Raw genomic sequence first — 21,840 nt, forward strand, 5'->3', positions numbered from 1 at the left:
TCTTCTCTTCTCTTCTCTTCTCTTCTCTTCTCTTCTTCCTTTCTTCTTTTCTCTTTCTCCTTTTCTTTTCCTTCCTGCCTTCCTCTCTTTCTTTCTCTCTTCATTTCCTTCTTTTCCTTCCTTTCTTTTCCTTTACGTTCCTTCATCTATCTCTCTCTTTTCTCTCTATTTCTCTCTTTCCCTCTCTCTTTCCTCTCTCCTTCCTTCCTTTCTCCCCTCTCTGCCCCCTCAGATCGGGCTCTGGGTCCCTCCCTGGGGTCTCTCAGACCCTGGGAGCTGAATCTGCCTCTGCCCCCCCTCCTGCCAGCTCTGATTCTCCATCCTGCTGGTCTTTTATTAATTATAACAGCCATTAACAAAAATGGTTAACTGTCTTTTGTTATGAGGTCTTTTAAGGTTAAATTATTTAATTAATGAATGATACTTAAGTTATTTCCTTTTTGAACTAAATACTCTAAGTCTGCACTGTGGACTTTTTTGATTAATTACAAAATACTGCTTAAACTTAGGGAGAAGAAGGAAAAGAGGAACAATGTGTTTCTGCCTTAAAACTTTTCATATTTATTACTACACTTTAAATTTCTAATTTGTGATATTCCACAATTTTAACTAACTACACACTTGTAATCTTAGTGGTATTAATTAATTTTGGAATTTCTCCACAGCCTCAGGCCAGATGCAGTGGGGTTTTTTTGTGAGTCTGTGCCTTTCAGCACAGAAAGTTAAAAATTCTTAAAATTTTTCATATTTATTACTATATTTTAAAATTCTAAACTCTGAGTTTTCCACTTTGTGATATTCAACAATTTTAACTAACTACACACTTGTAATCTTAGTGGTATTAATTAATTTTGGAATTTCTCCACAGCCTCAGGCCCAGTGCAGTGGGGTTTTTTTGTGAATCTGTACCTTTCAGCACAGAAAGTTAAAAATTCTTAAATTTTTTTTCATATTTATTACTATACTTTAAAACTCTAAACTCTGAGTTTTCCACTTTGTGATATTCCACACTTTTAACTGACTACACACTTGTGATCTTAGTGCTGTTCATTAATTTTGGAATTTCTCCACAGCCTCAGTGGGGGTTTTTTTGTGAGTCTCTGCCTCTCAGCACAGACAGTGAGGAATTTTTGCCACGCAGGTTTCTGACCCACCCTGACGGGATTTTCCCCTTTTTTTTCCCAGCCGATGTGTCCGGAGTGAAGCAGCTGCCAGAGCAGGGCAAGGCCTCCCCCATGGGCACCTCAGACATGGAGAGGAAAACGTCCTACGGTGAGGGGGCACGGTGAGGGGGCACGGGGGACACCCCCTTTCCTCAGACATCCCTGGGCTTTTTGGGTGCTGGGGCTGAACCCCCTCATCTTCCCTTCCCTTCCCTTCCCTTCCCTTCCCTTCCCTTCCCTTCCCTTCCCTTCCCTTCCCTTCCCTTCCCTCTCCCCCTTCCTTTTGGGGTGCTGGGCTGAGCCTTCATCCCCCCCCCTTCCCCTCAGCCATCCCTGCTTTTTTTGTGCTTTTGGGGTGCTCCCTTCAGCTCTCTCTGCTTTTTTGTGCTTTTTGGGGTGCTGGGCTGAGCCTTCATGCCCCCCCCTTCCTTTTGGGGTGCAGGGCTGATCCCCTTAATCCCCCCCTTCCCCTTCCTTTAGCCATCTCTGTGCTTTTTAGGGTGTTCCCTTCAGCCATCCCTGCTTTTTGGGGTGCTGGGGCTGAACTCCCTCATTCTCCCCTTTCCTTCAGCCATCCCTGGGCTTTTTGTGCTTTTTGGGATGCAGGGCTGATCCGCCTCAGCTCCACCCTTCCTTCAGCCCTCCCTGCTTTTTGGGGAGTTCCCTTCAGCCCTATCCCTTTTTGGGGTGAGCCCTCATCCTCCCCTTCCCTTCAGCCTCATCTCTGCTTTTTGGGGTGCTGGGCTTCCCTTCAGCCATCCCTTTTCAGGGTGCAGGGCTGATCCCCCTCATCCCCACCCTTCCCTTCAGCCCCATCTCTGCTTTTTGTGCTTTTTGGGGTTCAGGGCTGAGCCCCTGCAGCGCCCCGGGCTCACCCAGCCCAGCTGAACCAACCCAGCCTGGGCAGGGATGTCCTGGGGGAGAGCTGGGACAGGGAGCCCTGCACACCTGGGCAGTTCCAGCAGGGCTCCCTGCACACCTGGGCAGTTCCAGCACACCTGGGCAGTTCCAGCAGGGCTCCCTGCACACCTGGGCAGCTCTGACAGAGATCCCTGCACACCTGGGCAGCTCTGACAGGGTTCCCAGCACACCTGGGCAGCTCTGACAGGGAGATCAGGGATCCCAGCACACCTGGGCAGCTCTGACAGGGAGATCAGGGCTCCCTGCACACCTGAGCAGCTCTGACAGAGATCCCAGCACACCTGGGCAGCTCTGACAGGGATCCCAGCACACCTGGGCAGTTCCCTGCACACCTGGGCAGCTCTGACAGGGCTCCCTGCACACCTGGGCAGTTCCAGCAGGGCTCCCTGCACACCTGGGCAGTTCCCTGCACACCTGGGCAGTTCCAGCAGGGTTCCCTGCACACCTGGGCTGTTCCCTGCACACCTGGGCAGTTCCAGCAGGGCTCCCTGCACACCTGGGCAGTTCCCTGCACACCTGGGCTGTTCCCTGCACACCTGGGCAGCTCTGACAGGGCTCCCTGCACACCTGGGCAGTTCCAGCAGGGCTCCCTGCACACCTGGGCAGTTCCCTGCACACCTGGGCAGTTCCCAGCAGGGTTCCCAGCACACCTGGACAGTTCCCAGCACGGCTCCCTGCACACCTGGGCAGTTCCCAGCACACCTGGGCAGTTCCCAGCAGGGTTCCCTGCACACCTGGGCTGTTCCAGCAGGGCTCCCTGCACACCTGGGCAGTTCCCAGCAGGGTTCCCAGCACACCTGGACAGTTCCCAGCACGGCTCCCTGCACACCTGGGCAGTTCCCAGCACACCTGGGCAGTTCCCAGCAGGGTTCCCAGCACACCTGGGCAGTTCCCAGCAGGGTTCCCTGCACACCTGGGCTGTTCCCTGCACACCTGGGCAGTTCCCAGCAGGGTTCCCAGCACACCTGGGCAGTTCCCAGCAGGGTTCCCTGCACACCTGGACAGTTCCCAGCACACCTGGGCAGTTCCCAGCAGGGTTCCCTGCACACCTGGGCTGTTCCCAGCAGGGTTCCCAGCACACCTGGGCAGTTCCAGCACACCTGGGCAGTTCCAGCAGGCCTCCCCTGTCCGAGGAGGCCCCGGCCGGGCGGGGGAGGAGGAGGAGGAGCCCCGGTGATGCAATGGCAGCTCTGCCCTGCCCGGCCCTGCCCGGCCCAGAGCGCGGCGGCTGCGGAGGGGAGGGGATGGCACCGGGGGAGAAAGGCAGTGAGTGCGGCTGGGGGGGTGTATGGGATTGTGGGGGGCTCTGGGGGGCTGGGAGAGAGTGGGGGGCTGTGTGGGGTTTTATAGGATTGGGAGAGAGTGTGGGATTTGGAGGGAGTATAGGATTGAGTATGGGATCGAGTGTGGGATTGTGAGGGGCTGGGAGAGAGTGTGGGGTTGTGTGGGACTGGAAGAGAATATGGGATCAAGTGTGGGATTAGGAGACAGTGTGGGATTGTGTGGGATTGGGAAAGTGTGGGATTGTAAAGGATTGGAAGAGAATGTGGGATTGTGTGGGACTGGGAGAGAGTGTGGGATTGGGAGAGAATGTGGGATTGTATAGGATTGGGAGAGAGTGTGGGGTTGTGTGGGATCAAATATGGGATTAGGAGACAGTGTGGGATTGTGAGGGATTGGGAAAGTGTGGGATTGTGAGGGATTGGAAAAGAGTGTGGGGTTGTTTAGGACTGGGAGAGAGTGTGGGATTGTGTGGGATTGTATAGGATTGGGAGAGAATGTGGGATTGTGTGGGACCGGGAGAGAGTGTGGAGTTGTGTGGGGTTGTGTGGGACTGGGAGGGTGTGGGATTTGGACAGAGTATGGGATCGAGTATGGGACTGGCATCAAGTATGGGATTGTGAGGGACTGGGAGAGAATGTGGGGTCGAGTATGGCACTGGGAGTGTGGGGTTGTGTGGGATTGGGAGAGAGAATGGGATTGAGTATGGAATTAGGAGACAGCATGGGACTGCGTGGAGTTGGGAGAGAGTGTGGGGTTGTATGGGATTGGGAGAGCGGGGCTGTGTGGGGTTTTACAGGATTGGGAGAGAGTGTGGAGTTGTATGAGAGAATGGGATTGTGTGGGGTTATGTGGGATTAGAAGAGAGTGTGGGGTTGTGTGGGGTTGGGAGAGAGTGTGGGGCTGAGCCTAGGATGGGAACAGAGTGCGGAGTTGTGTGGGATTAGGAGGGAATATGGGATTGTATAGGACTGGGAGAGAGTGTGGGGTCGAGTGTGGGGTTGGAATAGAGTGTGGGGTGCTGTGGGGTTGTGAGGGATTTGGAGAGTATGAGATGGAGTATGGGACTGGGAGAGAGTGAGGGATTATGTGGGGTTGTATGGGATTGTATAGGATTCAGAGGGAGTGTGGGATTGAGTATGGGGTTGGGAGAGAGTGTGGGGTCGAGTATAGGATTGGGGGAGAGTGTGGGGTTCTGTGGGGTTGTATAGGAGTGGGAGAGAGTTTGGGATCAAGTATGGGACTGGGAGAGAGTGTGGGGCTGTGTGGGGTTTTATAGGATTGGGAGAGAGTGTGGGATTGAGAGTGAGTGTGGGGTTTTGTGGGGTTGGGGGAGAGTATGGGATTGGGAGAGAGCGTGGAATTGTGTGGGGCTGTATGGGATTGGGAGTGAGTGGAAGGTTGTGTGGGGTCGAGTATGGGATTGTAGGGGATTTGGAGAGTGTGGGGTTGTACAGGTTTGGGGGAGAGTGTGGGGCTGTGTGGGGTTGGGAGAGAATGTGGGGTTGAGTATGGGACTGGGAGAGACTGTGGGATTATGTGGGATTGTATAGGATTGGGAGAGAATGTGGGGTCGAGTATGGACTGGGATCAAATATGGGATTGTGTGGGATTTGGAGAGAGGATGGGATTGTGTGGGGTTGTATGGGGTTGGGAGAGAATGTGGGTTTCTGTGGGGTAGTGTGGGGTTGGGGGAGTTTTACAGGATTGGGAGAGTGAGATTGTGTGGGATCGTGTAGGATTTGGAGGGAGTTTGGGATCGAGTATGGGATTGGGAGAGAGTGTGGGCTTCTGTGGGGTTCTGGGGGTTGTGAGGGACTGGGAGAGAGCACAGGATGGGGATTTTGCTGCTGGTGTTGGGGCAGAAGGTGGGGATGTGGAAAATGGGGATGTGGGGATGTGGAATATGGGAACATGGGATATGGGAATTGGGGATGTGGAAAATGGGGATGTGGGAATGTGGAATATGGGGATGTGGAATATGGGGATGTGGGAATTGGGGATGTGGAAAATGGGGATGTGGGAATATGGGAATGTGGGAATTGGGGATGTGGGATCCTGCAGGGAGGCCCTGCTCCTCTCCTCCCCCCTCACCTCTGGAGCCCCAGGAGCTCCCAGGCTGTCCCTGCTGGGCCTGCCCCTTGTTTCCAATGATGGATTCCCTGGGATCCAGCAGGACAGGCTGGGATGGAGCTGCAGGAGCAGCCCCAGCCCTCTCTGGGATCTGCCCCATCCAAATTAATCATTAATTAATCATTAATCATTTTGGCTGCTCCTCCACTACTCCTGATCAGCCCCCAGGATGGGTTTTTTAAACTTCCCTGGAATAAATAAATAAATCCCAGCCTGGAACCAGGAGGGAGAGAGGATTCTGAGAGGTGCAGGGTGGGGTATTTTAATTCAGTTACCTCTTTATCACTTAATTAGTGATAAATTAATTATCAGCTGTGTTGCCTTGTGGGGCTCCTGTCAGATCTCCTGTCCCTGCAGGGCTGCTCAGTGCTCCTGTCCCTCTGTGGACATTCAGGAACACAAAATCACAGAATGATTATTGGTTGATTGATATTGATTATTAATTATGATTGTTATTATTGATTTTGATTCTTCATTATAATTATATAACACCAGCAGTGCTTTTATTGAGGAGCTCAGGGTGTCAGGGGTACCGACCCAAATCTGACCTGACATTTTGACCTGAACATGTTTTATATTCCATCATTACATAATTTAAATATTAATTGTTAAGCTGACATTGTTCTATTGTATACATTGATTTCATCCAAGCAGGGATTTCTCATGATCCCCCTCAAACCCCTAACATATTTCCTCATGATTTTTTAAACAATTATATCTAATAATTACATGGTTTATCATACAGTGATTACACAGGTGCAGTTTTATATTCTATCATTATATAATTCAAATATTAATGATTAAACTGACATTGTTCTGTTGCAGACATTGATTTCATCCAAGCACGGATTTCTCATGGTCCCCCTCAAACCCCAACATTAGTCTCTCATGATTCTTTAAACAATAATTATATCTAATAATATTATTTATCATATACTGATTACACAGGTGCAGATTTATATTCTGTTCTATCAATATATAATTTAAATATTAATTATTAAACTGACATTGTTCTATTGTATACATTGATTCAATCCAAGCACAGATTTCTCGTGATCCCCCTCAAACCCCTGACAAAATTTCTCACGATTCTGCTTATAATTAAACAATAATTATATCTAACAATTATATTATTTATCATACACTGATTACACAGGTGCAGTTTTATATTCTATCATGATATAATTCAAATATTAATTATTAAACTGACATTGTTTTGTAGACATTGATTTCATCCAAGCACAGATTTCTCATGATCTCCTCAAACCCCAACATAGTCTCTCATGATTCTTCTTACAGTTGAACAATAATTATATCTAACAATTATATTATTTATCATACACTGATTACACAGGTGTTTATATTCTATCATTATATAATTTACCTATTAATGATTAAACTGGCATTGTTCTGTTGCAGACATTGATTTCATCCAAGCAGGGATTTCTCGTGATCCCCCTCAAACCCCAACATAGTTTCTCACGATTCTTTAAACAATAATAATATCTACTAATTATTTATCATCAATATTAGTTATTAATAAATATTTATCACACATTGATGCAATTTCACCTGATCCAGCACACACAAGGCCTGACATTCCCAGGGCTGACCTTTACCATTCCCCAGGGTTTACCAAGCCTGAATTCCTTTCTAACTCCCCAGATTTCCATGATTTTGAACCCATTTTCTGTGTCCCTGCAGAGGATGTCTCTGGGGAGCCCGGGGGGCTCGGGGGGGTGCTCAGCACCATCTCCAGCAGCAGGAGCCCCCTGCAGCCCCCCGAGGCTGAGGATGAGGAGCCCTTCAGCACCTACTTCAACAGCAAGATCCCCATCCCCGAGGACGAGACGGTGAGTGGGGAAATCCCTGCTGGAAAAATCAGCCCCACACTCCCCTGAGTCGCTGCCGGGGCTCCAGTTCCCCTCCAGCCTGTACTGGGAGTGACTGGGAGGGGTCTGCCGTGGTCTGGGGGGGTGTTACTGATGGATCCCAGGGATCTGGATCCTGCTTGGGGCAGCCAAAGAGCAGGAAAAGGCCAGGGCATGGTGGGGGGCTCAGGGGTTGCTCAGCACCATCCCCAGCAGCAGGAACCCCCTGAGGAGGAGACAGTGAGTGGGGAAAACTGCTGGAAAAATCAGCCCCAGACACCCCTGAGTCACTGCCAGGGCTCCAGTTCCCCTCCAACCTGTACTGGGAACCACTGGGAAGGAAGTGCTGTGGTTTGGGGGTGTTAGTGATGGATCCCAGGGATTTGGGTCCTGCTTGGAGCAGCCAAAGAGCAGGAAAAGGCCTGGGCATGGTGGGGGGCTCGTCATGGGATGTCCCATCCCTGTGGGGACATGGGGGATGTCCCATCCCTGTGGGGACATTAGGGTGTCCCATCCCTGTGGGGACATGGGGGGTGTCCCATCCCTGTGGGGACATTGGGGTGTCCCATCCCTGTGGGGACATGGGGGATGTCCCATCCCTGTGGGGACATGGGGGGTGTCCCATCCCTGTGGGGACATGGGGGATGTCCCATCCCTGTGGGGACATGGGGGATGTCCCATCCCTGTGGGGACATGTGGGGGTGTCCCATCCCTGTGGGGACATTGGGGTGTCCCATCCCTGTGGGGACATTGGGAGTGTCCCATCCCTGTGGGGACATTGGGGTGTCCCATCCCTGTGGGGACATGGGGGGTGTCCTGTCCCTGTGGGGACATCGGGGATGTCCCATCCCTGTGGGGATATTTGAGATCTCCCAGATCTGCCATCCTTGTGACTTTGGGGACATGGGGGATGTCCCATCCCTGTGGGGACATTGGGGTTTCCCATCCCTGTGGGGACATTTGTTATGTCCCATCCCTGTGCTCCTGGGGGGTTTTGGGCTCTCCCGGTGCCCCCCTGGTTTGGGCAGCCCAAGGAGGGAGCAGGGGGATGTTGGCATTTCCCAATGTTGGAATTTCCCAGTCAGGAATAAAATCTGGGATTTCAGCTCCTGCCAGCTCAGCAATGATGAAAAATCACAAGAAATTATGAGGAAACAGTTTTTGGGTCAAAACCTGGTTGAGGTTGGGTCATTTCCTGCTGGAAAAATCAGCCCCAGACACCCCTGAGTCACTGCCAGGGCCCCAGTTCCCTTCCAGCCTGCACTGGGAGTGACTGGGACAGGGGGAGGGGAGGGGGCAGGGCTGTGCCTGCTCTGGGGGATTTGTGAGGCCCCAGGTGTGTTAATGATTGATCCCAGGGGATTTGGAGCAGCCAGAGGGCAGGGACGGGCCTTGGCAGGGCTCAGGGAGGGACCCTGAGGGGCCTTTGTGTCCCTTATCAGGGATGGGAGCTGTGGCTGCCCTCGTGACACTGGACCCCATGTCCCCTCTGTCCCCATTGTCCCCTCTGTCCCCTGGCCCCCGATGCCCCCTGCCCTTGGGGAGGGTCCTGCTTCCCCCTGGGGTCCCATGGGTGCCACCTTGACTGTCCCAGAGCCTGGGGACAGCCCAGACTGGGAGCAGCAATCCCAGCTTTGGGCTGGGCTCAGGATCAGGCCAGGTTTAGGATCAGGCTGGGTTTAGGAGCAGGCTGGGTTTAGGATCAGGCTGGGTTTGGGATCAGGCTGGGTTTGGGATCAGGCTGTCTCAGGATCAGGCTGGGTTTAGGAGCAGGCTGGGTTTGAGAACAGGCTGGGTTTGGGATCAGGCTGTCTCAGGATCAGGCTGGGTCTGGGGTCAGGCTGGGTTTGGGATCAGGCTGGGTTTAGGGTCAGGCTGGGTTTAGGGTCAGGCTAGTTTAGGATCAGGCTGGGTTTAGGATCAGGTTGTCTCAGGATCAGGCTGGGTTTAGGGTCAGGCTGGGTTTGGGATCAGGCCGGGTTTAGGGTCAGGCTGGGTTTAGGGTCAGGCCGGGCTCAGGAGCAGGCCGGGTTTAGGGTCAGGCTGGGTTTGGGATCAGGCCGGGTTTAGGGTCAGGCTGGGGTTAGGGTCAGGCTGGGTTTGGGATCAGGCCGGGTTTAGGGTCAGGCTGGGTTTAGGGTCAGGCTGGGTTTGGGATCAGGCCAGGTTTAGGGTCAGGCTGGGTTTGGGATCAGGCTGGGTTTAGGGTCAGGCTGGGTTTAGGGTCAGGCTGGGTTTAGGGTCAGACTGGGTTTAGGGTCAGGCTGGGTTTAGGATCAGGTTGTCTCAGGATCAGGCCGGGTTTAGGGTCAGGCTGGGTTTAGGGTCAGGCTGGGTTTAGGGTCAGGCCGGGTTTAGGGTCAGGCCGGGTTTAGGGTCAGGCTGGGTTTAGGGTCAGGCTGGGTTTAGGATCAGGTTGTCTCAGGATCAGGCCGGGTTTAGGGTCAGGCTGGGTTTGGGATCAGGCTGGGTTTCCGATCAGGCCGGGTTTAGGGTCAGGCTGGGTTTGGGATCAGGCCGGGTTTAGGGTCAGGCTGGGTTTGGGATCAGGCTGGGTTTAGGGTCAGGCTGGGTTTGGGATCAGGCCGGGTTTAGGGTCAGGCTGGGTTTAGGGTCAGGCTGGGTTTAGGGTCAGGCTGGGTTTAGGGTCAGGCCGGGCTCAGGAGCAGGCCGGGTTTAGGGTCAGGCTGGGTTTAGGGTCAGGCTGGGTTTGGGATCAGGCCGGGTTTAGGGTCAGGCTGGGTTTAGGGTCAGGCTGGGTTTGGGATCAGGCTGGGTTTAGGGTCAGGCTGGGTTTGGGATCAGGCCGGGTTTAGGGTCAGGCTGGGTTTAGGGTCAGGCTGGGTTTAGGGTCAGGCCGGGTTTAGGGTCAGGCTGGGTTTAGGGTCAGGCTGGGTTTAGGGTGAGATCAGGGCCTGGTTTGGTTTCACAGCCCTGCAGAGTTTGGGGTGGGTTAGGATCAGGCTGAGCTGGGGTGACACAGCAATGAGCCTCTTGTTGAGAGTGACCAAATTGTCCTTTGTCACTTTAAAAAGGAAATAACCCCAGGAGCAAAAACCTCTTGCCCTAACTCAGCTTTTCTCTATAAAGAGATTTGTTATTTTGCCTTTTAATAAAACCTTTTTGTTTCCAACACCACCACAGAAGCCATCCTGCTGATTTTGTGCCTTCTAAGGTAGCTGAGCTCTCTTGGGTGTGAAATAAACCTCAAAAGCTTATGAGACCAGGCTCGAAGAGATCCGTACATCAGTGGAGTTCATTTTTTTCCCCTCGTGCACCCAGCTCAGGTTTTCTCTATAAGGAGATTTGTTATTTTTGCCTTTATTCAATTTTTTTTTTCGTTTCCAACACCACCACTGCTGATTTTATCCATCTGAAGTAGCTGAGCTATCTTGGGTGTGAGATAAATCTCCAAGAGCTGATGAGACCTGGCTGGAGGAGACCCTTACATCAGTGGAGTTTGGGTTTTTTTCCATCTTGCCCTAACTCAGTTTTTCTCTATAAACAGTTTTGTTATTTTGCCTTTTAATAAAACCTTTTTGTTTCCAACACCAGCACAGAAGCCATCCTGCTGATTTTGTGCCATCTGAGGTAGCTGAGCTACCTTGGGTGTGAAATAAATCCCCAAGATCTTAGGAGACCTCTTGAAGATACCCCTGTTGGGTGTCAGTGATGGAATTAATTAATTAATTAGTTAATTTGTGTCCCTCCTGCAGCATTCCTGCTTCAGCTTCCGCAAGCTGTGGGCGTTCACGGGCCCGGGGTTCCTGATGAGCATCGCGTACCTGGACCCCGGCAACATCGAGTCCGACCTGCAGTCAGGGGCTGTGGCCGGCTTCAAGGTGGGCAGGGACCCCAAAATGTCACCAGCAATGTCACACGGGGGGCTGGAGGCACCCAGAGAGTGTGGGGTCATCCCTGGGGCTGGGGGGACGTTGGGGATGTCACATTGGGGATCTGCATTCCTGTGGTTGTGGGGACATTTGGGATGTCCCATTGGGGATCTCCCATCCCTGGGGCTATGGGGACATTGGGGATGTCCCTTTTGGGATGTCCCATTTGAAATGTCCCGTCCCTGTGGCTGTGGGGACATTGGGGGTGTCCCTTTTGGGATGTCCCATCCCTGTGGGGACATTGGGGATCTCCCATCCCTATGGTTGTGGGGACATTTGGCATGTCCCATGTGCACTGGGAAGGGCTGTGGGGAAAATGAGATGTCCCATCCCTATGCTCTGGGAAGGGCTGTGGGGACATTGGGGATGTCCCATTTGGGATGTCACATTCCTGTGGTCGTGGGGACATTTGGGATGTCCCATCCCTATGCTCTGGGAAGGGCTGTGGGGAAAATGTCCCATCCCTGGGGTTGTGGGGACATTTGAGATCTCCCATTTGGGATGTCCCATCCCTGTGGGGACATTTGGGATGTCCCATGTGCACTGTGAAAGGGCTGTGGGGACATTGGGGATGTCCCATTTGGGATGTCCCATCCCTGTGGCTATGGGGACATTTGGGATGTCCCTTTTGGGATGTCCCATTTGGGATGTCCCGTCCCTGTGTCTGTGGGGACATTTGGGATGTCCCATGTGCACTGGAAAGGGCTGTGAGGACATTGGGAATGTCCCATCCCTCTGGGGACATTTGGGATCTCCCATTTGGGATTTCCCATCCCTGTGGCTGTGGGGACGTTTGGGGTGTCCCTGTGTCTGGGGACACTGGGGCTGTCCCAGAGAGGAGGATCCTGGCCTGGTGTCCCTTTGGATCCCCCCCACTCCGGCTCTGGGGTCAGAACTCCCCAAAATCCTCAACACTGGGGTTTGGAGCAGCCCAGCACGGTGGGGTCTGGGGCACTGGGGCTGCCGTGTCCCCCCACACACTGATGTCCCCTGTGTGTGTCCCCACCCACTGATGTCCGCTGTGTCCCTGTGTGTGTCCCCACCCACTGATGTCCCCTGTGTCCCTGTGTGTGTCCCCACCCACTGATGTCCCCTGTGTTCCCTGTGTCCCCCCACTCACTGATGTCCCCCTGTGTCCCTGTGTGTGTCCCCCCACACACTGATGTCCCCTGTGTCTCGGTGTGTGTCCCCTGTACCCCTGTGTCCCCCTACCCACTGGTGTCCCCTGTGTCCCTGTGTGTATCCCCACCCACTGATGTCCCCTGTGTCCCCTGTGTGTCCCCCCACCCACTGGTGTCCCCTGTGTCCCTGTGTGTATCCCCACCCACTGATGTCCCCTGTGTCCCCTGTGTGTCCCCCCACCCACTGGTGTCCCCTGTGTCCCTGTGTGTGTCCCCACCCACTGATGTCCCCTGTGTTCCCTGTGTGTGTCCCCACCTACTGATGTCCCCTGTGTCTCTGTGTGTGTCCCCCCACCTACTGATGTCCCCCTGTGTCCTTGTGTGTGTCCCTGTGTCCCCCTGTGTCCCCTGTGTGTGTCCCCCCACCTGCTGATGTCCCCTGTGTGTCCCCCCATGCACTGATGTCCCCCTGTGTCCCCTGTGTGTGTCCCCCCACCTACTGATGTCCCCTGTGTGTGTCCCTCCATGCACTGATGCCCCCTGTGTGTCCCCCCACCCACTGGTGTCCTCTGTGTGTCCCTGTGTCCCCCCACCCATTGATGTCCCCTGTGTGTCCCCCCACCCACTGATGTCCCCCTGTGTGTGTCCCTGTGTCCCCCCACCCACTGATGTCCTCTGTGTCCCCATGTGTGTCCCCCCATGCACTGCTGTCCCCTGTGCGTCCCTGTGTGCCCCCACCCATTGATGTCCCCGTGTGTCCCCACGCACTGATGTCCCCTGTGTGTGTCCATGTGTCCCCCCCCCACTGATGTCCCCTGTGTCCCCCCCACACTGATGTCCCCTGTCCCCCATGTGTCCCCACGCACTGATGTTCCCCATGTCCCCCCACACTGATGTCCCCTGTCCCCCGTGTGTCCCTGTGTGTGTCCCTGTGTGTCCCCCCACACTGATGTCCCGTGTCCCCGTGTGTCCCCAGCTGCTGTGGGTGCTGCTGCTGGCCACCATCATCGGGCTGCTGCTGCAGCGGCTGGCGGCCAGGCTGGGCGTGGTCACAGGGCTGCACCTGGCCGAGGTGTGCCACCGCCAGTACCACAAGGTGGGTGCCAGGGGCACGGGGAGGGGGCTGGGGCACTGCCCTGGCTGCTCAGAGGGGGCTGGGGTGGGTGGGTGACACTGCCCTCAATCCTCAGGGGTGCCAAGGGGGGCTGGGGTAGGTGGGTGATCCTCCCCCAGATCCTCAGGGTGGGTGGGTGACACTGCCCAAGGTCCTCAGGGTGGGTGGGTGACGCTGCCCAAGGTCCTCAGGGTGGGTGGGTGACACTGCCCCAAATCCTCAGGGTGGGTGGGTGACGCTGCCCAAGGTCCTCAGGGTGGGTGGGTGACACTCCACCAGGTATTTAGGGGTGCCACAGGGGCTGGGGTCAGCCCTGGGGAGCTGGGGAGGGTGGGTGGTGGGGGGCAGAAGGCAGGGGACCCAGGGGACCCCCACAGTGTCCCTGGTGGTTCCAGGGCGTCCCTGAGGCCCATGGGGTGTCCAGTCCCTGTGCACTGGGAAGGGCTGTGGGGACATTTGGGACATCCCCATCCCTCTGACTGTGAGGACATTTCGGATGTCCTATTTGGGACATCCCATCCCTCTGACTGTGGGGACATTTGGGACATCCCATCCCTCTGACTGTGAGCACATTTGGGATGTCCTATTTGGGATGCCCATCCCTGTGTCTGGGGACATTTGGGTGTCCCATCCCTGTGTCTGGGGACAATGGGGATGCCATCCCTGTCTCTTAGGGGACATTTGGGTGTCCCATCCCTGTGTCTGGGGATATTTTGGATGCCATCCCTGTCTCTGTGGGGACATTTTGGTGTCCCATCCCTGCTCCCTTGGGTGTTCCCGCCCTGGCAGTGTCCCTGCCCTGCCCTGGAATGTCTCCCCACGCTCACTCCCGGTTTCCCCACAGCTGCGGCTCCCGCATTTCCCTCTGCCAGCTGGGCAGGGGCTGGGCTGGGTGCCCTGGATCCTCCTGGCATTGCCACAGGAGCTGGGCTGGGTGCCCTGCATCCTCCTGGCATTGCCACAGGAGCTGGGCAGAATTCCAGAACACACTGGGAATGATCCTTCAGCCCTCCCAGGAACCAGGGAATTCCAGTCAGCACTGGGGGCTCTTTGGGATCAGTTATTGGGTTAAATGGGAAAATAATCCCGGTGCCAAAAGGAGATCATTTATTTGGGATCAGTTATTGGGTTAAAAGGGAAAATAATCCGGGTGCCAAAAGGGGATCAGTTCTTTGGGGTCAGTTATTGGCATTGCCACAGGAGCTGGAATGGCCCCGGTGCCCTGGCATTGCCACAGGAGCTGGGATGGCCCTGGTGCCCTGGCATTGCTCATGGTGGAGTTGGCCATCATTGGCTTTTTTCCCATTTTTTCCCCTGTTTTTTACCCATTTTTTCCCGTTTTTTGCACCATTTTCCCCCGTTTTTCCCATTTTTGCCCATTTTTTGTCCCGTTTTTTCCCTTTTCTCCATTTCCATGTCTCTGGTTTTTGTCCCCCCAGGTGCCCCGGCTCATCCTGTGGCTCATGGTGGAGCTGGCCATCATTATCTTTTTCCCATTTTTTCCCCTGTTTTTTACCCATTTTTTCCCATTTTTTTGCCCCATTTTTCCCCGTTTTTCCCTTTTTTGTCCCGTTTTTTCCCTTTTCCCCATTTCCATGTCCCTGTTTTTTATCCCCTCAATTCCCTCGGATCATCCTGTGGCTCATGGTGGAGCTGGCCATCATTGGCTTTTTCCCATTTTTTCCCTTGTTTTTTACCCGCTTTTTTTCCCGTTTTTTGCCCCATTTTTCCCATTTTTTCCCATTTTTCCCTGTTTTTCCCCATTTCCCATCCCTGTTTTTTACCCCCCAGGTGCCCCGGCTCATCCTGTGGCTCATGGTGGAGTTGGCCATCATTGGCTTTTTTCCTATTTTTTCCCCTGTTTTTTACTCATTTTTTTTCCTTTTTTTTGCCCCATTTTTCCCATTTTTGCCCGTTTTTGTCCCGTTTTTTCCCTTTTTTTCCATTTCCATGTCTCTGGTTTTTGTCGCCCCAGGTGCCCCGGATCATCCTGTGGCTCATGGTGGAGTTGGCCATCATTGGCTTTTTCCCATTTTTTCCCTTGTTTTTTACCCGTTTTTTTCCCGTTTTTTTCCCGGTTTTTGCCCCATTTTTCCCTGTTTTTCCCCATTTCCATGTCCCTGTTTCTCCCCCCAGGTGCCCCGGATCATGCTGTGGCTCATGGTGGAGCTGGCCATCATCGGCTCGGACATGCAGGAGGTGATCGGCTCTGCCATCGCCATCAACCTGCTCTCGGTGGGCAAGTGAGTGTGGGCAGGGGCTCTCGTCTGTTTTACCATTTTACCTTTGATTTCATTTGTTTTTCCTTTTTTTGGTTTCTTTTACCTTTAATTGTTCCTTTGATTTAATTTCTTTCACCTTTTTTTGTGCCTTTGATTTCATTCCTTTTACCATGGTATCTTTGATTTGATTTCTTTTACTTTTGTTTATCCCTTTGATTTCATCTGTTTTACCTGTGATTTGATTTTTTTTTACCTTTGATTGTATCTTTGATTTATTTTACCTTTGTTTGTACCTGTGATTTGATTTCTTTTACCTTTGTATCTTTGATTTTATTTCTTTTGTCTTTGTACCTTTGATTGATTTGTTTTACCATTGAACCTCTGATTTGATTTCTTTTACCTTTTCTTGTACCTGTGATTTGATTTCTTTTACCTTTGTATCTTTGATTTCATTTGTTTTACCATTGTACCTTTGATTTAATTTCTTTTACCTTTTTATCTTTGATTTCATTTGTTTTACCATTGTACCTGTGATTTGATTTCTTTTACCTTTGTATCTTTGATTTTTTGTTTTATCTTTGATTGTATCTTTGATTTGATTTATTTTACCTTTGTTTGTACCCTTAATTTCATTTGTTTTATCTTTGTCTCTTTGATTTGATTTCTTTGACGTTTGTTTATACCTTTGATTTGATTTATTTACCTTTGATTTCATTTGTTTTGCCTTTGATTGTGTCTTTGATTTTATTTTTTTACCTTTGTTTGTACCTTTTTTATCATTTCTTTTACCTTTGATAGTACCTTTGGTTTGATTTCCTTTATCTTTGATTGTCTTTGATTTTATTTCTTTACCTTTGTTTCTGATTTGATTTCTTTTACCTTTGTATCTTTGATTTGATTTGTTTTACCATTGTACCTTTGATTTCATTTCTTTTACCTTTTTATCTTTGATTCCATTTATTTTACCTTTGATTTCATTTGTTTTACCTTTGATTGTCTTTGATTTCATTCCTTTTACCATTGTATCTTTGATTCGATTTCTTTTTCTTTTGTTTATACCTTTGATTTGATTTGTTTTATCTTTGATTGTATCTTTGATTTGATTTATTTTACCTTTGTTTGTACCCTTAATTTCATTTGTTTTATCTTTGTCTTTGGATTGATTTCTTTGACGTTTGTTTATACCTTTGATTTTTTTTCTTTTACCTTTGATTTCATTTGTTTTGCCTTTGATTGTGTCTTTGATTTTATTTGTTTTACCTTTGTTTGTACCTTTTTTATCATTTCTTTTACCTTTGATAGTACCTTTGGTTTGATTTCCTTTATCTTTGATTGTCTTTGATTTTATTTCTTTACCTTTGTTTGTACCCCTGATTTGATTTCTTTTACCTTTGTATCTTTGATTTGATTTGTTTTACCTTTGTTTGTCCCTTTGATTTCATTTGTTTTACCATTGTACCTTTGATTTGATTTCTTTTACCTTTTTATCTTTGATTTCATTTCTTTTACCATTGTACCTTTGATTTAATTTCTTTTATGTTTTTATCTTTGATTTGATTTGTTTTACCATAGTACCTTTGATTTGATTTCTTTTATGTTTTTATCTTTGATTTGATTTGTTTTACCATAGTACCTTTGATTTGATTTCTTTTACCTTTTTATATTTGATTCCATTTATTTTACCTTTGATTTCATTTGTTTTACCTTTGATAGTACCTTTGATTTGATTTGTTTAATCTTTGACTGCGTCTTTGATTTGATTTCTTTACCTTTGTTTATGTCTTTGATTTCATTTGTTTTATCTTTGTTTGTACCTTTGATTTGATTTCTTTTACCTTTGATTTGATTTCCTTTATCTTTGATTGTATCTTTGATTTTATTTCTTTACCTTTGTTTGTCCCTTTGATTTGATTTGTTTTACCATTGTACCTTTGATTTGATTTCTTTTACCTTTTTATATTTGATTCCATTTCTTTTACCTTTGATTTCATTTGTTTTACCTTTGATTGTGTCTTTGATTTCATTCCTTTTACCATTGTATCTTTGATTTGATTTCTTTTTCTTTTGTTTATACCTTTGATTTCATTTGTTTTACCTTTGATAGTACCTTTGATTTGATTTATCTTTGTGTCTTTGATTTGATTTCTTTACCTTTGTATCTTTGATTTCATTTGTTTTATCTTTGTTTGTACCTTTGATGTGATTTCTTTTACCTTTGATAGCACCTTTGATTTTATTTCTTTTACCTTTTTATTTCTTTTACCTTTTTTCTTTTACCGTTTTAAATTTGGTGCAATATTTTAAATTTGGTGCAATGCTTTAAATCTGGTGCAATATTTTAAATGTGCTGCGATGTTTCAAATTTGGTGCAATGCCTTAAATTTGCTGCAATGTTTCAATTTTGGTGCAGTGTTTTACATTTGATGCAATATTTTAAATTTGCTGCAATGTTTTAAATTTGGTGCAATATTTTAAATTTGCTGTAATATTTTAAATGTGGTGCAATGTTTCAAATTTGCTGCAATATTTTAAATTGGGTGAAATGCTTTAAATTTGCTGCAATGTTTTACATTTGGTACAACGCCTTAAATTTGGTGCAATCTTTTAATTCTGGTGCAATGTTTTACATTTGCAGCAATATTTTAAATCTGGTGCAATATTTTAAATTTGGTGCAACGTCTTAGATTTTCTGTGATGTTTTACATTTGCTGCAATGTTTTCAATTTCTTGCTGTATTTTCAATCTGTTGCAATGTTTTAAATTTGCTGCAATATTTTAAATTTGGTGCAATGTTTTAAATTTGCTGCAATGTTTTACATTTGATGCAATATTTTAAATTTGCTGCAATGTCTTAAATTTCCTGCAATATTTTAAATTTGCTGTAATATTTTAAATTTAGTGCAACATTTCAAATTTGGTGCAATGTTTCAAATTTGCTGCAGTATTTTAAATTTGCTGCAATGTTTTAAATTTGCTGCAATATTTTAACCCCCGATGAACAAGCAGCTCAGTAGTTTGGCCAGCGTGTGTCCAATCTCATTCTGAATATTTTCTTTTCTTGGAGCAGAGTGTTGCTCTGTCTCTTCATCCCTCACCTCCGTTCTCACTCTTTTCTTTTTCTTCTTTGGGCAAAAACGTTTTTGGGCCAAAAATACGAATCCCACGAATCTCGTTAATGCCAGGAACTTTTTGTGTGGAAATTAAGCACAAATTCAGTGTTTAATTGGGACACCCGGGGACAGATCCCACAGGGATGCACCTGGGAAGGGCTGGGGGTGACAGCAGCTCCTGAGGAACCCCCAGGCCGGCAGCTGCACCCCAAAAAGGCCCCAAAGAGGATTTGGGGGTTTGGGGCTCTGGGGGGGCTCTGACCCTGCTCTCACCCCACAGGATCCCCCTCTGGGGCGGGGTGCTCATCACCATCGCCGACACCTTCGTCTTCCTCTTCCTCGACAAATACGGTGAGTGCTGCTGGGGGTGGGGGTGGGGTGGGATTGGGATTGGGATGGGTTTGGGATTGGGATTGGGATGGGTTTGGGGTGGGATGGGTTTGGGGTGGGATGGGTTTGGGGTGGGATGGGTTTGGGACTGGGATGGGATTGGGATTGGGATGGGATTGGGACTGGGATGGGATTGGGATTGGGATTGGATTGGGATTGGGATGGGATTGGGATTGGGATGGGTTTGGGGTGGGATTGGGATTAGGTTTGAGGTTGGGATTGGGATGGGGTGAGTTTAGGATTGAGTTTGGGATTTGGATTGGGGTTGGGTTTGGGGTTGGGATTGGTTTGGAATTGGGGATGGGGTTGGGGTTGGGGTGGGATTGGGATGAGATTGGGATTGGTATCGAGGGAAATTGGGATGGGATGGGTTTGGGATTGGGATTGGAGTGGGTTTGGGATTGGGATTAGGATAGGTTTGAGATTAGGATTTGGATTGGGATTGGAGTTGGGATTGGAGGTGGGGTTGGGATTGGTTCGAGTTTGGGGTTGGGATTGGGTTTGGGGTTTGGGATGGGGATTGGGGTTGGGATTGGGATGAGATTGGAATTGGTATCGAGGGAGATTGGGATGGGATGGGTTTGGGATTGGGATTAGGATGGGTTTGAGATTAGGATTTGGATTGGGATTGGGGTTGGAATTGGGATGGGTTTGGAATTGGGATTGGAGTTGGGATTGGTTCGAGTTTGGGGTTGGGATTGGGTTTGGGGTTTGGGATGAGGATTGGGGTTGGGATTGGGATGAGATTGGAATTGGGTTTGGGATTAGGATTAGGTTTGGGATTGGGTTTGGAATGGGGTGGGTTTAGGATTGAGTTTGGGATTTGAATTGGGATTGGGGTTGGGGTTGGGTCTGGGATTGGGTTTGGGATTGGGATGGGATTGAGATTGAGATTGGGGTTGGGGTTGGGGTGGGTTTGGGATGGGATTAGGATGAGTTTGAGATTAGGATTTGGATTGCTATTGGAATTGGGATGGGTTTGGGATTGGGATTGATTGGGATGGTATTGGGGTTGGGATTGAGTTTGGGATTGAGATTGGGATGGGGTTGGGTTTAGGTTTGAGATTGAGATGGGGTTGGGATTGGGATGGGATTGGGGTGGGATTGGGATTGGAATTCAGATGGGTTTGGGTTTGGGTTTGGGATTGGGATTGAGATTGGGATGGGATCGAGACGGGGTTGGGATGGGATTGGGGATGGAATGGGATTGGGTTTGGGTTTGGGCTCTTCTCACCTTGGTGACAATGGGACTTCTCCTCCTTACAGGCCTGAGGAAGCTCGAGGCGTTTTTTGGGCTCCTCATCACCATCATGGCCCTGACCTTTGGATATGAGGTACCCCCCCTCTGGAGCACCCCAAAACTCCCCATTTCCCCATCCCTAACCCCAAAATTTCCTGTTTTCCTGACCCCAAAATTTCCTGTTTTCCTGCCCTCATAACGGCCTGTGTCTGACCCCAAAAGTCCCCGTTTTCCTGTTTCCCTGACCCCAAATCTTCCCATTTCCCTTGTCCCTGACCCCAAAACTCTCCGTTTCCCTGTGTCTGACCCCAAAACTCCCTGTTTTTGTTTCCCTGACCCCAAAACTCCGTGTTTCTGTTTCCCTGACCCCAAAACTCCCTTTTCCTTGTCCCTGGCCCCAAAACTCTCTGTTTCTGTTTCTCTGACCCCAAAATTCCGTTTCCCTGTGTCTGACCCCAAAACTCCCCATTTCCCCATCCCCAACCTCAAAACTCCCTGTTTCTGTTTCCCCAACCCCAAAACTCCCTGCTTCCCTGTCCCTGACCCCAAAATTCCCTGTTTCTGTTTCCCTGACCCCAAAAGTGCCTGTTTCCCTGTATCTGACCCCAAAACTCTCTTTTTCCCGATCCCTGACCCCAAAACTCCCTGTTTCAGTTTCCCTGACCCCAAAACTCCCTGTTTCCCTGTCCCTGACCCCAAAACTGCCTGTTTCTGTTTCCCTGATCCCAAAACTCCCTGTATCCCCATCCCTGACCCCAAAACTCCCTGTTTCTGTTTTCCTAACCCCAAAACTCCGTTTCCCTGTCCCTGACCCCAAAACTCCATTTCTGTTTCCCTGATCCCAAAACTCCCTGTTTCTGTTTCCCTGACCCCAAAACTCTGTGTTTCCCTGTGTCTGACCCCAAAACTCTGTGTTTCCCTATCTCCAAAATTCCCTGTTTCTCCGACCCCAAAACTCCCTTTCCCTATCCCTGACCCCATAACTCCCCATTTCCCTATCTCTGACCCCAAAACTCCCCATTTCCCCATCCCTGACCCCAAAACTCCCCATTTCCCTGTCCCTGACCCCAAAACTCGCCATTTCCCCATCCCTAACCCCAAAACTCCATTTCTCTGACCCCAAAACTCGCCATTTCCCCATCCCTAACCCCAAAACTCCGTCTCCCCGTGCCAGTACATCACGGTGAAGCCCAACCAGCAGAAGCTGCTGCAGGGTTTGTTCATCCCCTACTGCCAGGACTGTGGCACCCCCCAGCTGGAGCAGGCCGTGGGCATCGTGGGCGCCGTCATCATGCCCCACAACATGTACCTGCACTCTGCCCTGGTCAAGGTGAGCGTGCCAGGGGCACCTGGGGGCACCTGGGGGGCATGTGGGGCGATG

General features: G+C 49.9%; 1 protein-coding gene across 1 annotated transcript in view; it reads left to right on the forward strand.

Annotated features, from left to right (window-relative positions):
- The first annotated feature begins 1,190 nt into the window (after nucleotides 1-1,190).
- LOC128950042 (natural resistance-associated macrophage protein 2-like) overlaps nucleotides 1,191-21,840 on the forward strand; it is a 38,114-nt gene continuing 17,464 nt past the window's right edge. The window contains exons 1-8 of the mRNA XM_054294914.1: nucleotides 1,191-1,272; nucleotides 7,203-7,351; nucleotides 11,086-11,211; nucleotides 13,360-13,479; nucleotides 15,634-15,740; nucleotides 19,110-19,180; nucleotides 20,486-20,553; nucleotides 21,634-21,789. Of these exons, the coding sequence (XP_054150889.1) occupies nucleotides 1,236-1,272; nucleotides 7,203-7,351; nucleotides 11,086-11,211; nucleotides 13,360-13,479; nucleotides 15,634-15,740; nucleotides 19,110-19,180; nucleotides 20,486-20,553; nucleotides 21,634-21,789 (834 nt within the window). The 5' untranslated portion in view covers nucleotides 1,191-1,235. The remainder of the gene's footprint in view (nucleotides 1,273-7,202; nucleotides 7,352-11,085; nucleotides 11,212-13,359; nucleotides 13,480-15,633; nucleotides 15,741-19,109; nucleotides 19,181-20,485; nucleotides 20,554-21,633; nucleotides 21,790-21,840) is intronic.

Source organism: Melozone crissalis, unplaced genomic scaffold (genome assembly GCF_028551555.1).
Source record: "Melozone crissalis strain CALT ecotype California unplaced genomic scaffold, PUWL_Pcris_2 ptg000381l_1, whole genome shotgun sequence".
In the NCBI taxonomy this organism is placed as follows: domain Eukaryota; kingdom Metazoa; phylum Chordata; class Aves; order Passeriformes; family Passerellidae; genus Melozone; species Melozone crissalis.